Source organism: Elephas maximus, chromosome 15 (assembly GCF_024166365.1).
Source record: "Elephas maximus indicus isolate mEleMax1 chromosome 15, mEleMax1 primary haplotype, whole genome shotgun sequence".
Classification (NCBI taxonomy): domain Eukaryota; kingdom Metazoa; phylum Chordata; class Mammalia; order Proboscidea; family Elephantidae; genus Elephas; species Elephas maximus.
Genome location: NC_064833.1, coordinates 74,157,851 through 74,173,138, shown reverse-complemented (window position 1 = coordinate 74,173,138; position 15,288 = coordinate 74,157,851). Strand labels below are relative to the sequence as shown.

The following is a 15,288-nucleotide window of genomic DNA, read 5'->3' as shown; positions in this document are numbered from 1 at the left end:
TTCTCAGGTTTTATAGAACAATTTAATGATTGCAGGATAAGGTCATCAAATTGATTAATGAAAATGGTTTTAATATTTCTAACATTTTTGTGTTTAGTGTCTCCTAAAGAACATATTTGCTAAAACGTATGTGTTCATTAATAGAGCTCAAATTGACATTTTTGGTGCGGTATGAGCCAGGCAGAGAGATGACATACTGGTGAATATAAAAGCTTAATGAATTGGTTTTATCCATCTGTGACATTTTTCAAAGCTGTCTTTATGCTCTCCTGGCTCACAGACAGTGAGACACAGCTCCGGAGAGACATGGTTTTCTGCCAAAGCCTCGTGGCCACCGTCTGTGCCTTCTCAGAGCAGCTCATGGCGGCTTTAAACCAGATGTTTGACAACAGCAAAGAGAATGAAATGGAAACTTGGGAAGCCAGCAGAAGGTGGCTAGACCAGATAGCAAATGCAGGCGTTCTTTTTCACTTTCAGTCCTTGCTGTCACCAAACCTGGTAAGAACCACAGTGACTCCCACTGTCTTTGTCAACGTAAACTACATTGTATCATGTTCCCTAAATAAGAAGTGCGTATTCGTTTTCCCCTTATTATCTTTCTTCATTATTGTGTCAGCAGTCACTCAGCTACTTTCAGGGGATATATTTTTCTGTTGTCATTTAAGTTTTAATAAGTTATGTATAACGTGGAGGCCTGGTAATGCAGTGGTTAAGAACTCGGCTGCTAACCAAAAGGTTGGCAGTTCAAATCCACCAGCCGCTCCTTGGAAGTCCTATGGGGCAGATCTACTCTGTCCTTTAGGGTTACTATGAGTTGGGATGGACCCAGTGGCAATGGGTTTGGTTTTGTTTGTTTATGTAGAAATTATATAACTTCTTTCCAGATTATTTATTCCCCTGTGGCTGCTAAAATCTGAGAAACTTCCATTTGTTACTAATTCTTATATCTCTAAGCACTGACTGGGAAAGGTCATCAGAGAAAAGAGGGTCTTTCTGCTACTGTTATTAATGAAAAATCTTATTTCCAGTCACAGAAAAAACAACCTGCCTTGAAACCAAAGCTCCCACTGAGGTTGTGATATTCTGAGGCATGCGTGATACAGGAGCTCAGACAACTTGCATTGCCATTCTATCTGACAATTTGTTTAAAATCTGTATATGTTAAATAATTATAGTGCATTCCTTTGTACGTATGTTTGTCCTGTTAAATCTAAGAACATCTCTTTAATTACTGTAGAATTGTCCATGTTTAACTTAAAATTTCCACAGTGGATATGAAGAAAGCATCTTGAAATATTTCACAAATAAAATTGTGATGAACTGATTTTTTTCATATATATTTACTGTGGCTCTGAGAGTTGTCATAACATTAAAAGACAAATACGTTTACTTTTGTATATAAACCTCATGTGTTCATTAAATAGAATTGTGATTTGAAACATGAGATGGTATTTCCATCTGTTACATTACACTTGGAGCCCTGGTGGTGCAGGTGGTTAAGAGCTCAGCTGCTAACCAAAAGGTTGGCAGTTCCAATCCAACAGCCACTCCTTGGAAACTCTGTGGGGCAGTTCTACTCCATCCTATAGGGTTGCTAAGAGTTGGAATCAACTCCGGCAATGGCAGGACAGGGCATATTAAACAGAAAATGTAGCTACCAAGCAATATGCTTGAGTTTTTTCCAATAAATGTACATTATTTTATACATCAAAATAGTGTCTTCTTTCAATAATATTGAGGGTAGGGAGGCAATTGTACAGTCACAGAAAGTTCTGGAATAGTAAGATAAGGAAGTTCATCTAAGTGTACTGCAGATAGACAAGTGAATTCTTTTGAAAAAAGACTGTATACTCCATGTGTGTCATCTATTTCTTATTTAGTTGCTAATAAAACTAAAACAGAAGATTTAACTGATGAACAATGTGGAATAAAGTGCTGTTGGAAAAGTTTTTAAGAACAAAATAAATATTAATCATTACTTATCAAATATATATTACATAAGATAGGAAGATATCTGCCTAGCAAGTAGTAGACACTGTTGAATGAATGAATGAATGAGGATTCATTTCTATTCTCCTTATTTGAAAAAACTGCTATAGTCTAATGAAGTGCTGTACTTTAAAGTTAATTTATTTGTAATTTCAAGGAAAGGAGAAAATTATTTGCAAATTATGCATCTCAGAAGCGACTTGTATACAGAATCTATAAAGAACCTTGGAAATTCAATAATAAAAAGACAATAACCCAATTAAAAAGTGGGCAAAGGATTTGGATAGGTATTTCTCCAAAAAAAAGTACAAACGGCCAGTAAGTTGGAACTCTCATATATTGCTGGTGGGAATGTAAAATAGTACAGCCATTTTGGAAAATAGTTTGGTAGCTCCTCAGTGTTAACTATAGTTTCCATAAAAAAACATACAGCGCAGCAATTCCCCTCTCTCCCTCCACCTCTCTCTCTCTCCCCCTCTCCCCTCTGCTTCCAGAAGCTTCTCAGCACAGGGATCCTGGGTCCAAAGAACACACTCTCCACTCCTGGCTGTTTTTCTTTGGTACTGCCTCCTCTCTGCCCTGGAATTGCTTCTCTTCTGAGGCAAAACTGACCGGTCCCTTTGATGGGCTACAATTACCCTATCACACAGTCCCACTCTACCACCTGGGTGGGAGTTAGAAGACCGTGGCTAGAAAGGCCATACACAAAAATAATTAATCGCACAGCTTAATGTTAATGAATACAGGTTTCTTTCTGAAAATGTTCCAAAAGTAGATAGCGGCAATGGTTGCAGAATTCTGTGAATATACTAAATACTCCTGAAATGTACCCTTTGGTAAATTTTATAATGTGTGAATAATTCTATCTCAATATCACTGTATTGAAAAAAAATGGTTTTGTGAAGACCTTAAAATTGTTTTAGGAATTGATAACAAATACAAAGTTGTGAAGAAAATCTCAAAGGAAATAGTTTTTCTGCTTCTAAAACAAGAACATGGAACCTGCTAGGGCTGCGGACACCAGAGCTCTGTGTGCTTCCTCAGTCATCTTCCTCCACTCCAAGGTCTATGACAGTTTTCTGTTTCTTCAAAAGAACTTTAAAACAATAACGGCTTCACAAACATTTCTCCAGCTCTTATTTTATAACAAACCCAGTGCCATCAAGTCAATTCCGACTCATAGCGACCCTATAGGACAGAGTAGAACTGCACCACGGGGTTTCCAAGGACCGCCTGGTGGATTCGAATTGCCAACCTTTTGGTTAGCAGCTGCAGCACTTAACCACTGCACCACCAGGGTTTCCATTATATAACAAGCATTATTTAAAAAAAGAAAAGAAAAACCTATTGCAGTCGAGTTAGTTCCAACTCATAGAGACCTTGTAGGACAGAGGAGAACTCCCCCATAGGGTTTCCTGTAATCTTTTTTTTTTAATTGTACTTTAGATGAAGGTTTACAGAACAAACTAGGTTCTGATTAAACAGTTCGCACACATATTGTTTTATGACGTTGGTTAACAACCTCACAACATGTCAACACTCTCCCTTCTAGACCTTCAGTTCACTATTACCAGCTTTCCTGTTACCTCCTGCCTTCTAGTCCTTGCCCCTGGGCTGGTGTGCCCCTTTAGTCTTGTTTTGTTTCATGGGCCTGTCTAATCTTTGGCTGAAAGGTGAGCCTCAGGAGTGACTTCATTACTGGGCTAAAAGAGTGTCCAGGGGCCATACTCTTGGGATTTCTCCAGCCTCTGTCAGGCCAGTAAGTCTGGTCTTTTTTTGTGAGTTAGAATTTTGTTCTACATTTTCCCCCAGCTCTGTCCAGGACCCTCTATTTTGATCCCTGTCAGAGCAGTCAGTGGTGGGAGCCTGAGTGGAAGCTGTCATAGGTGTGCTCCATTAGTCCTTTGGACTAATCTTTCCCTGGTAAGTTTCGTTTTCTTCTTTCTCCTTTTCTCCGGAAAGGATGAGACCAGTGGAGTATCTCAGATGGCCGCTCACAGGCTTTTAAGACCCCAGATGCTACTCACCAAAGTAGAATGTAGAACATTTTCTTTATAAACTATGTTATACCAATTGAGCTAGATGTTCGCAGAGACCATGGTCCCCACAGCCCCCAGCCCAGCAATTTGGTCCCTCAGGAAGTTTGGATGTGTCTATGAAGCTTCCATGACCTTGCCTTGTACAAGTTGTGCTAGCTTCCCCAGTATTGTGTACTGCCTTACCCTTCATCAAAGTTACCACCTATGTGTTGTCTCTTTAGTGTTTTTATCTCCCCACCTCTTCCCTCCTGCATAACCATCAAAGATTGTTTCTTTTTGTGAGTAAGCCTTTTCATGAGTTTTTATAGTAGTGATCTCATACAATATTTGTTCTTCTGTGATTGACTTATTTCACTCAGCATAATGCCCTCCAGATTCATGCATGTTGTGAGATGCTTTGCCGATTCATCGTTGTTCTTTATCATTATGTAGTACTCCATTGTGTGTATGTACTGGAGTTTGTTTATCCATTCATCTGTTGGTGGACATCTAGGTTGTTTCCATCTTTTTGCTGTTGTGAACAATGCTGCAGTGAACATGGGTGTGTGTGTCTATTCGTGTGACGGCTCGTATTTCTGTAGAATATATTCCTAGGAGTGGGATTGCTGGATCACATGGTGTATCTATTTCTACCTTTTTAAGGACATGCCATATCATTTTCCAAAGTGGTTGTACGATTTTACATTCCTACCAGCAGTGCATAAGAGTTCCAATCTCCCCGCAGCCTCTCCAACATTTGTTAGTTTCTGTTTTTTTGATTTGTGCCACTAATGCTGGGGTGAGATGGTATCTCACTGTGGTTTTGATTTGCATTTCTCTGATGGCTAGTGATTGAGTGTATGTCCTCATATGTCTGTTAGCCACTTAAATGTCTTCTTTTGTGACATCTCTGTTCATTTCCTTTGCCCATTTTTTAACCGGATTTTTTTTGTCTTTTTGTTGCAGAGGTGCTCTATTTTCTTGTAGATTTTAGAGATTAGACCTTTGTTGGATTTGTAATAACCAAAAATTTTTTCCCAGTCTGTAGGTTCTCTTTTTACTCTTTTGGTGAAATCTTTTGATGAGCATAAGTGTTTAATTTTTAGAAGATCCCAGTTATCTAGCTTGTCTTCTGGAGTTTGTGTGTTGTTAGTTATGGTTTGTATTCTGTTAATGTCATGTATTAGGGCCTCTAGCATTGATCCTATTTTTTGTTCTGTGATATTTATAGTTTTTGGCTTTATACTTAGATATTTGATCGATTTTGAGTTAGTTTTTGTGTATGGAGTGAGGTATGGGTCCTGTTCCGTTTTTTTTGCAGATCGACATCCAGTTTTGCCAGCACCATTTGTTAAAAAGAATGTGTTTTCCCCATTTGTTGGACTTTGGACCCTAGTCGAAGATCAGGTGACCGTAGATGAATGGATTTACATCTAGGTTCTCAGTTCTGTTCCACTGGTCAATGTATCTGTCGTTGTACCAGTACCAAGGTATTCTGACTACCATAGCTGTATATTAGGTTCTGAGGTCAGGTAGTGTGAGTCCTCCTATTTTATTCTTCGGTAGTGCTTTACTTATCTGGGGCCTCTTCCTGTTTCATATAAAGTTAATGATTAGTTTTTCCATCTCTTTAAAGAATGTTGTTGAGATCTGAATCAGGATTACATTGTATTTGTAGATTACTTTGAACAGTGTTGAGCCTACCTACCATGAAGATGGTATGTTTTCCCATTTATGTAGGTCTCTTTTTGTTTCTTGTGGTAGTGTTTTGTAGTTTTCTTTGTATGAGTCTTTTACATCCCTGGTTATATTTATTCCTAAGTATTTTATATTTTTAGGGGCTATTATAAGTGGTATTGTTTTTGTGATTTCCTTTTCATCATTCTTTCTATTGGTGTATAGGAATCCAACTGATTTTTGTATGTTTATCTTGTATCCTGCTAATCTGCTGAATATATTAGTTCCAGTAGTTGCCTCATGAGAGTCTTTTGGGTTTTCAATGTATAGTGTTTGGAAACCTTGGTGGCATAGTGGTTAAGTGCTACAGCTGCTAACGAAAGGGTCAGCAGTTCGAATCCACCAGGCACTCCTTGGAAACTCTATGGGGGCAGTTCTACTCTGTCCTATAGGGTCGCTATGAGTCGGAATTGACTCAGCACTGGGTTTGGTTTTTTGGGGTTTATGTATAATGTTGGCTGTTGGTTTTACATAGATGCCCTTTATTATGTTGAGGAATTTCCCTTCTATTCCTATTTTATTGAGAGTTTTTATCAGGGATGGTAGTTGGACTTTGTCAAATGCCTTTTCTGCATCAGTTGAGATAATCATGTGATTCTTTTATTTATGTGGTGGATTATGTTGATTGATTTTCTAATGTTGAACCATCCTTACATGCCTGGTATGAATCCTAGTTGGTCGTGATGTATTATTTTTTTGATATGATTCTGAATTCTATTGGCTAGAGTTTTGTTGAGAATTTCTACATCTATATTCATGAGAGATACTGGTCTGTAATTTTCTTTTTTTGTGGTGTCTTCACCTGGTTTTGGTATCAGGGTTATGATGGCTTCATAGGATGAATTAGAAAGTATCCTTTCCTTTGTGTGTTTTGAAATATTTTGAGTAGTACTGGTATAAGCTCTTTTGTGAATGTTTGCTAGAATTCTCCATCTGGGCCAGGGCTTTTTTTTTGTTGTCGTTGGGAGTTTTTTTTTTACTTGTTCAGTCTCTTCTCTTGTTATGGGTCTGTTCAGATTGTCAACATCATTTTGTGTTAGTTTGGGTAGGTGGTGTGTTTCTAGAAACTTGTCCATTTCCTCTAGGTTTTCAGATTTGTTGGAGTATAGTTTTTTTAATACTCTGTTATGATCCTTTATATTTCAGTTTGGTCTGTTGTAATAGCCCCCATTTCATTCCTTATTTGGGTTATTTGTGTCCTCTCCTGTTTTTCTTTTGTCAATTTGGCCAGTGGTTTGTCAATTTTGTTGATCATTCCAAAGAACCAACTTTTGGTTTTGTTGATTCTTTCTGTTATTTTTCTATTCTCTATTTCATTTAGTTCTGCTCTGATCTTTATTATATCCTTTCTTCTGGTGGCTGTGGGCTTCTTTTGCTGTTCTCTTTCTATTTGTTGGAGTTGTGTTGCTAATGTTTTAATTTTGTCCCTTTCCTCATTTTTGATGTGTGCATCTATTGCTATAAATTGACCTCTGAGCGCTGCCTCTGCTGTGTCCCAAAGGTTTTGGTGTGATGTGTTTTCATTTTCATTTGATTCTAGGAATTTTTTTATTCCATCTTTGATTTCTTCTATTACCCAGTAGTTTTTGAAATGGGGATTATTCAGTTACCACGTAATTGATTTTTTCCCCTAGCTCTTCCTGTTGTTAATTTCTATTTCCATGGTGTTGTGATCAGAAAAGATACTTTGTATTATCTCAATGTTTTTAATTTCGTTGAGGGTTGCTTTGTGGCTTAAGATGTGATATGTTCTGGAGAACATTCCATGTGTATTGCAAAAGAACGTGTACTTTGTAGCTGTTGAGTGGAGTGTTCTATATAGGCCTGTGAGTTCAAGGTGGCTGATTGTGGCCTTTAGAGGTTCTGTATGTTTGTTGTTGACTTTTTTTCTAGATGTTCTGTCTTTTTCCAAGAGTAGTGTGTTGAAGTCTCCTGCTATTATTGTGAAACTGCCAATTTCTCTTTTCAGTGCTGTTAGAATTTGTTTTATATATTTTGGAGCCTTGTCATTGGGTGCGTAGATATTTATTATGGTGATGTCTTCATGATGGATCATCCCTTTAATCATTATATAGTGTTCTTCTTTGTCTTTTATGGTGGATTTTGTTTTAAAGTCTATTTTATCTGAGATTAGCATTACCACTCCTGGTCTTGTTTTGGTAGTTGTTTGCTTGATATATTTTTCTTCCATTCTTTGACTTTTAATAAATTCACATGTTTGTTTCTAAGGTGTGTCTTTTGTAGACGGCATATTGATGGATCCTGTTTTTTTATCCATTCTGTCACCTCTGTCTCTTTATGGGTGCATTTAGTTCAGTGTAATTATTGATATGGTTGAGTTTATTGCTGTCATTTTGTAGTGCTTTTTTTTTTGTGTGTGTGTGGTGCTGATGTTTACTTTGTTCCTCTTACTCTTCTGTGCTAAATTTCTCTCGTTTGTAGTTTTTTTTTCTTTTGTTTTTACTGGAACTTTACATTTTTCTTCTTTATTTTGATGAGTAGGTTTGTTAACTTTCTTTGTGGTTACCTTGAAATTTACCTCTCTCTTGCTAGGTTTGAACCAGTCTATTGTTACTTTGTATCTCTTTCACTTCTGTTCCTTTGAAAAGTTCTATATCTACACCATTTATTCCTTGTTTTATTGTTCTGACATTGTTGTCATTTACAGATTAACTTCTCTGGTTCCCTGTTGTAAATCTTTTCCTTTTGAATAGTCCTTGAGAGTTCATATTCTAGGTTGGTATCTGACTGGTGTTATCTTGTGTCCTAGATTCATGCTGTTGTTTGTTTTCAAACTGAAGGACTCTCTTTAATAATTCTTTTAAGTTTGGTTTAGTTTTTACATATTCCCTTAAATTCTGTTTATTTGGAAATGTCCTAATTTCACCATCATATTTCAATGAGAGTTTTGCAGGATGTACTATTCGTGGTTTGCAATTTTTTTCTTTCAAGGTTTTATATATGTCATCCTATTGCCTTCTTGCCTGCACAGTTTCTGCTGAGTAATCAGAGTTGAGTCTGTATGTGACTTTTCAGCTGCTGTCAGGATTTCTTTTTCTTTGCTTTTAGTGAGTGCGATTATGATATGCCTTGGTGATATTCTTTTGGGTTCTATCCTATATGCGTTTTGTTGAGCTTCTTGGATGATCAGTTTTCCATCTTTCATGATATTAGGGAAGTTTTCTGTCAGCATTCCTTCAGTGATCCTCCCTATGTTTTCTGTTTTCTCCCCCTGTTCTGGAACTGTGATCACGCACAGATTTTTACTATTGGTTGTATTCGACATCATTCCCAGGGTTTCTTCATTTTTCTGATTTTTCCTCAAAGTGATAGCCAAGTATTTGTCTTCAGTTTTGCTGATCCTGTATTCCATTGTTTCAAACCTGCTCCTCAGACCTTCCGTGACATTGTCCATTTCTGAAACCTTGTTGTTTATCTTTTTGATTTCTAGTTGTTGTTTTTGTGTGATTTCTGGTTGTGAATTTATTTTGACCTTTTGTTACTCTATTATTTTCCTGAATTCTTCCATTTTTTTGTCTGTATTTTCCAAGAATTTGTCTATTTTTTCCTCTTTTTGCTTCAACTCCTGCATAGCTGTGAATATTAGAGATTTGAATTCCCTATCAGGTAGTTCCAGTGCCTTTTCTTCTATGGGAAAATCATCTGGTGTTTTACTTTGGGTGCCTACTGGAACCATTCTGTCCTTTTTTTAAATATGTTTTGATAATGTCTGCTGTCTTCAGGAGATTCAGTAGTTGATTTCTTCGTTTGTTGATTGTAGATTTGTTTGTTTCATCCTGCTTTTTTGTTTTATTTGATTATGTCTGAGCAGGCAAGCTGTGTGTCTTTGTTGTTTGCTTATCTGCTGGACTATATTTTTCACCTTCTTGTCCAATAGGCAGGACCAGTCTCTCAGCTGTGGTGCAGCAGGCAGGTCCAGCTGAAGGGGAGGGTCTGGGATGGGTTGTTTGTTGCATATACTGGGGCTGACAAGGTGGAATGGGGGTCAGTGCAGGGCAGATTCTGGTAGGAATGGCACTGAAGGAGCCAGCCAGCGTGTGCGGGGCAAATCTGTGTGGCACGGATTCAGCGCCTCCCAGGCCATGGTTTCTTAGCCTGTTGGGAAGCAGCAGATGGGGCCTCTGGAAAGTGGCAGATCGGCCTGCTGGGAAGTGGTGGAGAATGAGCAGGGGGAGGAAACATGGGGGGTGGAAAAGTGTATATCACTGGTTACCAGGTGCTCTGTCTCCTGCTGGCAGCACTGTGAATCTGCTTTCCCGCATTCCCTGTCCACCGCTCTCCAACAGGAGTCCAAGATGGTGAATCTGTGCTGCATTAACTGATAGGGGACCTCTGCCCTCTGCTCATCTGTCCTCATTCTCTGTTCTTTGTCAGTTTCTTACTCCATTCAGTGCTTGGCTGAGTACTTTATCTCTTCATTTGATACCTTGGGTTCCAGGATTGATGTTTGTCTCTTTTTTACTTAGTTTTTTGGCTCTTTGCTGTGGAGGGATGATGTGGTGCTTCTGTCTATAGAGCCATGTTGGCTCTGCCTCCTCCTGTAATCTTCACGGGAGCAGATCACCAGGTCCTTTTCCCATGGAGCTACTGGTGACGGGTCCAAACCCTCAACCTTTCAGTTAGGAGCTCAGTGCTTTTCCACTGCGCCACCAAGTTTCCTGTGTTGTGAAGTACCAAATCAAGGTGTAAAGGTGATAATTCTATTAACCTCCTTCTCAGTCTCATGCCACCCTTCTTTGGGGCCTGGCCTGCCTTAGTGACTGTCCTGATGAAAATTCTTTATCACCTTGTTCACCTTCTGCTAAACCAACTGCTGTCAAGTCGACTGCACCTCATGGCGAACCCATGTGTGTTAGAGTAGAACTGCTCTCCACTGGGTTTTCAGTGGTTGATCTTTTGGAAATAGAGCGCCAGGACTTTCTCCTGAGTCGCCTCTTGGTGGACTCACGCCTTCAGTTTTTTTTCATTCATTCATTTATTTATTGTACTTTAGATGAAGGTTTGCAGAACAAACTAGCTTCTAATTAAACAATTAGTACACATATTGTTTTTGTGACATTGGTTGCCAACCCCACGATATGTCAGCACTCTCTTCTTCTCAGTCTTGAGTTCCCCCTAAGCAGCTTTCCTGTCCCTTCCTGCCTTCTCATCCTTGCCCCTGGGTTAATGTGCCCATTTGATCTCATGTTGTTTTATGGGCCTGTCTAATCTTTGGCTGAAGGGTGAGCCTCAGGAGTGACTTCATTAGTGAGCTGAAAGGGTGTCCAGGGCCATACTCCCAGGGTTTCTCCAGTCTCTGTCCGACTAGTAAGTCTAGTCTTTTAATGCCTTCAACCTTTTGGTCAGCAGCTGAGGCCGTTAACTGTTTGTACTGCCCAGGTATTCACCCTCTACTAAAGCGGCTGAAAATATGGTTAGGAGCTTATGGCATTTTTTAAAAACACGTTGTAAATGTTTTTAAAAGCTGTTAAAATTATTTTTTAAAAGACTGTTGACATCCTTAAGGATAAGCTGCTTTGGTAAGTCTAATTGTTCTTTCAGAAGGAAATTAGTAAAGGGCCCAGTAGATAGTGCCGTTAACTGCTAGTAGAGTGGCCATAATCTAGTTCCAGGAAGACGGTATCCCTGAGACAAGCAATGAACATGTTAGCCTGTCTGGGCCTTGGCTGCCTCAGCTGTAAAATAATACACCCTAACAAAGACAAGAATGATTAAAACAAATCAAATTTTATATTCACAAGTTTGTAGACTAGGCCCACTAAAGGCAAGTGAGTTGAAAATAAGTCGTCTTGCCCCCAAGCTCGTTGGATTTGAAAATCATTAGATACATGCAAATTACTTATATCACAGCCCTAAGAAAGAGCAAACTGAATAATGCATCAGTTATCTTACTTTAAAATAGAATCACCAATATGTACTGCAGCTTTTTAATAATACAATATTTTTGCTTTCAGCTGTTATATCTATAAGATTTTAGAAGTTTAAAGGCAGTTAACATATTTTTGTGTGTGTGCATTTATTTGTAAATGATAAATGAAACAATATGTTTAGACTTTAAGTATAAAACAGACTGAAAAATTATGTGTATAACAATCTAGGCAGTACTTCAAACTAGTTCTAAATGGTTCAGTTATGGCCCACGGAAACAAGGCGGGACTTCCAATTGGTTCAAAGTGATTCAGTCATGGCCAACAGAAACAAAGGCGATTTACAAGTTGCCTAGCAACCAAATCTTTTGCATCTTGGCTTTTGACCTGAGTAGAAACTAGGCAGGGCACCCCATTCAAAGATGACAGCTAACTGTGCTGCTTTGAATGTGTGTCGCTCTGCACAGTCTTGTCAATAATCCAGCCTCCTGGATAAAGCTCCTGAAAATTTCCTGATGTGGGAAATTGGATTATTGGCTCCTGAAAGTTTCCTGATACGGGAGCTTGGATTATTGGCTTCTGAAAGTTTCCTGATGCAGGAGATTGGATTATTGGCTCCTGAAAGTTTCCTGATGCTGGAAATTGGATTATTGGCAGGACTTTGGAAAGCGACACATTCCTACCTGAGTGGTCAGCTGCCATTTTCGGGCAGGGCGTGCTGCTTGTTTTCTAATCAGGCTGAAAACTAAAGCACAAGAGATTTGGTTGCTGTGCCATGTTTATGTGCCCTGGTTCCAGGCCCTGCCTTGTTTCCGTCAGCCATGACTTAACCTTTTAGAACTGGTTAAAAGCCCTGAGTTTAGTTAATAGAGAAAAGGAGAAATATAAAACTATAAAGCTATAAAAGAATCTTGTAATTATGAGGAATTTGTTAATTGTTTAATTGCAATGAAGTCTTAGGTGTTTATAATTTTGTGTGTCAATAAAACATTAAATGAAGTGATGTTTTTAATCTGGATTTATATTTCATTACATTTTATCATATCCTATCTTTTTTTTTTTATCATGTCATATTATTGCATATTGTTTTTCTTCTTTCTTTCTAGGCAGACGAACAAGCCATGCTGGAAGATACACTGATTGCCCTATTTGATTTGGAGAAGGTTTCTTTTTACTTTAAACCATCAGAAGAGGAGCCATTGGTTGCAAGTATATAACTAAATATTTCATAGCTATTTTATAGAATTTCTTTGGCATCAAACAATGACATATGGTATAAAATTGATATTAATGTCTTTCATATATTTAAATTATTTCATAGAAAATATCTATATTTAGAATAAATAATTTGTAACAACCAACTATGAGTGATGGAATATCTATGTAATTTGAATCTAAAGGTAATTCTAAACTTTATTTTCATCTACTACTTGAACATCCAAACTTTTACTAAAATATATAACAATTATATAGCAAAGAATATTGCCTGTATGTGTGCTGTCAGAAGAACAAACAAATCTGGCTTGGAATAAGTACAGCCAGAATGCTCCTTAGAAGTGAGGATGGCGAGACTTCATCTTACATACTTTGGACATATTATCAGGAGGGTCCAGTCCCTGGAGAAGAACATCTTGCTTGGTAAAGTAGAGGGTCAGCGATCAGCAAAAAAGAAGAAAGCCATCAACGAGATGGACTGACACAGTGGCTGCAACAATAGGCTCAAATGTACCAGCAATTGTGAGGATGGTGCAGGACCAAGCAGTGTTTAGCTCTGATGTACATAGGGTTGTTATGAGTTGGACACCTTATAACAACAACAATATAGCAAAAATGACTGAATTCAGTTTTCACTCTTTATCACCAATTCATCGCCTAGAGAATGTGTTTGTAGAGTGTGAAAATAATGATTTAGAGCCAAAAAGAAATGGAGGAGATGCAAGTCATACTTACATTGATATAATTTAAATCTAAGCCAGTTGAGAGAGGCATAATTGGTAGATGTGGCAATAACTGATAAAAAATGTAATTTAATTCTGAAGAAATAGACGTATATTCTACCTTCTTTGTTCATTTAAAAATTAAAAATTGACAATAAGATCAACTGAGTAAAAATTTTAGTGTTTACAAATATACTCACATTACAAGGGGATAAAACGTTTTCTTGCTTTCTTGGGTACTGGAGATAACAGTGAATAAGATGGAAAAGAGTTTTGCTCCCTTGGAAGTTGTACTGTAGGATGACTAAATGAATCAATACAAATCAAGAAACCTCAATTCAAATCCAGAGATTGTATTCTCATCTGCAAAAATGAAAATAATAGCTTTATTCTCTGGCTGTAGACACAAAGCGTGGTGGGGACTAAATAAGATAATGTATTTGAAAGACTATAGCATCTTATATGGCCATGATTGGGTAGCATTCAGTAAATATTTGAATAGTTCCTCCTCACTTTATTCCTTTGCATTCTTTTAAAAAGTTATATTTATACCATTACCCACATTTATTTTTTCATGAAAAATAATGAGATTGTGAATAATTGTGGCATGCCAAGCAAGGAGGACTCAAAAGTCTGGATTAATGTATTTCATTTTCAAAGAAGAAATAATTATCAGGAATGAATAGTGTGCTAAAAAAAAAAAAAACAGAACCCATTGTTGTCAAGCTGATTTCAACTCATAGTGACCCTATAGGACAGAGTGGAACTGCCGCATAGGTTTTCCAAGGAGTGGCTGGTGGATTCAAACTGCCAACCTTTTAATTAGCAGCCGAGCTCTTAACCGCTGGGCCACCAGGGCTCCAGGTGCTAAATACTGAACTAAATTCTAGGAATATACCAGCAAAACAATTTCTGTTGAGTCAACTCCAACTCATGGCAACTCCGTGTGTGTCAGAGCAGAGCTGTGCTCCGTAGAGTTTGCAGTGGCTGATTCTTCAGAAGTAGTTCGTCAGGCTTTCTTCTGAGATGCCTCTGGGTGGACTTTAACCTCCACCCTTTCGGTTAGCAGCTAAACATGTTAACCATTTATGCCACCCAGGGACTCTAGGGATATGATGGTGAATAAATAAAGACCCTGCTAGCATTTTTGTGGGTTAGCATGGATCTTAGAGAACTGTGAGACATGCAAACGAATAAATGGGCAATTTGACCCACTTCAACGATAGGGAACATACAAGGTACTTCCAGAGTCATATAATTACTGAAGGAGGAATAAATTAACTAAATTATTAGGCTATATATAATTAAATTTATTTTGTGGAATATATGCATTTTGAGGAGAATAACATAATGACAGTAGGTCTTCCCCTTCCATGGGCGTGTTATAGGAAGTTTTATAGTAATTAATTCAGAGAATGAATTTTTTGAGTCCTACCATTTCTATACAGGCTAGGCATTATGCCTAGAGCTGTGAGTGCCATGTTGATAAAACAGACCTGGTCCTTGTCTTTATAGACCTCACAACCTAGTTGGGAAACAGTGAATAAAGAATGAAATACCAAGATAATTAGGACTGTGATCAATCCAGTGAAGGAAATCAAGAGATGCATAAAGAATACAGATGGGGTGGCTCATTTCTAAGGAATGATCAGGGAAGAGCTCTCTGCAGAAGGGGCTTGTCAGGTGAGACCAGAAGGATGAGAAGGACCGAACCCTGCA

General features: G+C 38.1%; 1 protein-coding gene across 4 annotated transcripts in view; it reads left to right on the top strand.

The window, feature by feature from the left end:
- Positions 1–15,288, top strand: part of PREX2 (phosphatidylinositol-3,4,5-trisphosphate dependent Rac exchange factor 2) — a 377,098-nt gene that overhangs the window by 237,697 nt on the left and 124,113 nt on the right. For 3 of the 4 annotated variants that reach the window (XM_049853516.1, XM_049853518.1, XM_049853517.1), the window contains exons 32-33: positions 281–498; positions 12,739–12,841. In XM_049853516.1, the coding sequence (XP_049709473.1) occupies positions 281–498; positions 12,739–12,841 (321 nt within the window). The remainder of the gene's footprint in view (positions 1–280; positions 499–12,738; positions 12,842–15,288) is intronic. The other variant, XR_007513231.1, reaches the window with a different exon arrangement.